This window comes from Nicotiana tomentosiformis, chromosome 11, assembly GCF_000390325.3.
Source record: "Nicotiana tomentosiformis chromosome 11, ASM39032v3, whole genome shotgun sequence".
Lineage (NCBI taxonomy): Eukaryota > Viridiplantae > Streptophyta > Magnoliopsida > Solanales > Solanaceae > Nicotiana > Nicotiana tomentosiformis.
In genome coordinates, this window is record NC_090822.1 from 51257756 (window position 1) to 51259450 (window position 1695).

The 1695-nt window shown below is 42.3% G+C and overlaps 1 protein-coding gene across 1 annotated transcript; it reads left to right on the plus strand.

The window, feature by feature from the left end:
- The first annotated feature begins 895 nt into the window (after window positions 1-895).
- Window positions 896-1357, plus strand: LOC138901435 (uncharacterized). Its single transcript, XM_070189197.1, has one exon. It carries the CDS (start codon window positions 896-898, stop codon window positions 1355-1357), a length of 462 nt encoding a protein of 153 aa, XP_070045298.1.
- The last annotated feature ends 338 nt before the right edge of the window (window positions 1358-1695 follow it).

Below are 1695 nucleotides of genomic sequence, written 5' to 3' on the forward strand. Positions count from 1 at the left end.
GAGGCCACATGATGGCCTTGAGATAAATGATTCATTTCCCGACGAGCAACTTCTAGCCATTTCTATGACCGGGATGCCATGGTTCGCCGACTTTGCCAATTATCTTGTGAGTGGAATTGTACCGAATGAGTTCTCTTCAAACCGAAGGAAGAAGATCAAACGGTATTGCCTTGACTATTATTGGTATGAGCCTTATCTCTTTCGGATTTGTACCGATGGTGTGATTCGATGATGTGTACCGGAGGAGGAACAAATGGAAATTCTTGAGGCTTGCCACTCTTCGCCATATGGTGGTCACCACGGTGGAGCTAGAAAGGCAACAAAAGTGTTGAGTTGTGGATTCTATTGGCCTACTCTTTACAAGGATGCTAGCGATCTCGTAAAGCGTTGTGATGAATGTCAAAGGGCCGGTGGAATTTCTAAGAAAAATGAGATGCCCCTCACCACCATTTTGGAGATAGATATTTTCAATGTGTGGGGTATTGATTTTATGGGTCTGTTTGTTAGCTCTTGTGGGAACACCTACATTCTAGTTGCAGTGGATTATGTATCTAAATGGGTTGAGGCCATTGCTTTGCCTAACAATGAAGCAAGGAGTATGGTGGCATTTTTGAAAAAGAACATCTTCACAAGGTTTGGTACTCTAAGGGCCATTATTAGTGATGGGGGATCGTACTTTTGCAACAAAGCTTTTGACACCTTACTTACAAAGTATGGTGTTACTCACAAAGTGTTGACCCCCTACCATCCTTAAGCAAGCTGATAAGTTTAAGTCTCCAACCGAGAGATAAAGAGTATTTTGTCAAAGACAGTCAATGCCAACCGGACGGATTGGTCAAGAAAACTTGATGATGATTTTTGGGCTTATAAAACGGCCTACAAAACACCGATAGGGATGTTTCCATACTGGTTAGTGTTCGGGAAGGCATGCCATCTTCCGGTAGAACTTGAACATAAGGCCATGTGGGCTTTGAAGAAGTTGAACCTTGAATGGGATGTCGCTGCAAATCTAAGGGTGTCACAATTGAATGAGCTTGATGAATTCCGGTATCATGCCTACACAATCCTGTCCCTTTACAAGGAGAAGATGAAGTACCTCCATGAAAAATACATCCACAACAAGGACTTTAAAGAGGGTGATCTTGTGTTATTGTTCAATTCCCGATTACGAATGTTTACGGGCAAGTTGAAGTCAAAATGGAGTGGCCCCTTTGAAGTGGTGAATGTAACCCCCTTTGGTACTCTAGATTTGAAAAATAAGAATGATGAGGTGTTTAGAATCAATGGGCACCGGGTTAAACATTATCTTGGCAAGGTTGATGATGGCCACATTGTGGCGGTTCTTTATTTCAAATGATTGGTAATCTGCGTCGTGCGGCGGCGTTAAATCAGGCACTTCTTGGGAGGCAACCCATGTGTCTTTTTCTTTTTCTTTTATTCTTTGTTAGATAGGTGTTGTTTTGTGCTAACTGGTTTTGTAGTATATGCAGGAATGGGTATGCATTGTAGGGATTGTGCAAGAGAAATTGGCTATGTCACAAAAAGTGCGGACCGTACCAAAATTAAGCGGACCGCACAACCACTCTTTAGCCGCATAATTCTGTGTACAGTCGCACAACTAGAAGATAAAAATTGCATGCTCTCTGAAGTTTGGCCTGTCAAAAATCCTTAACAAAGTGCGACCACACATGAAAT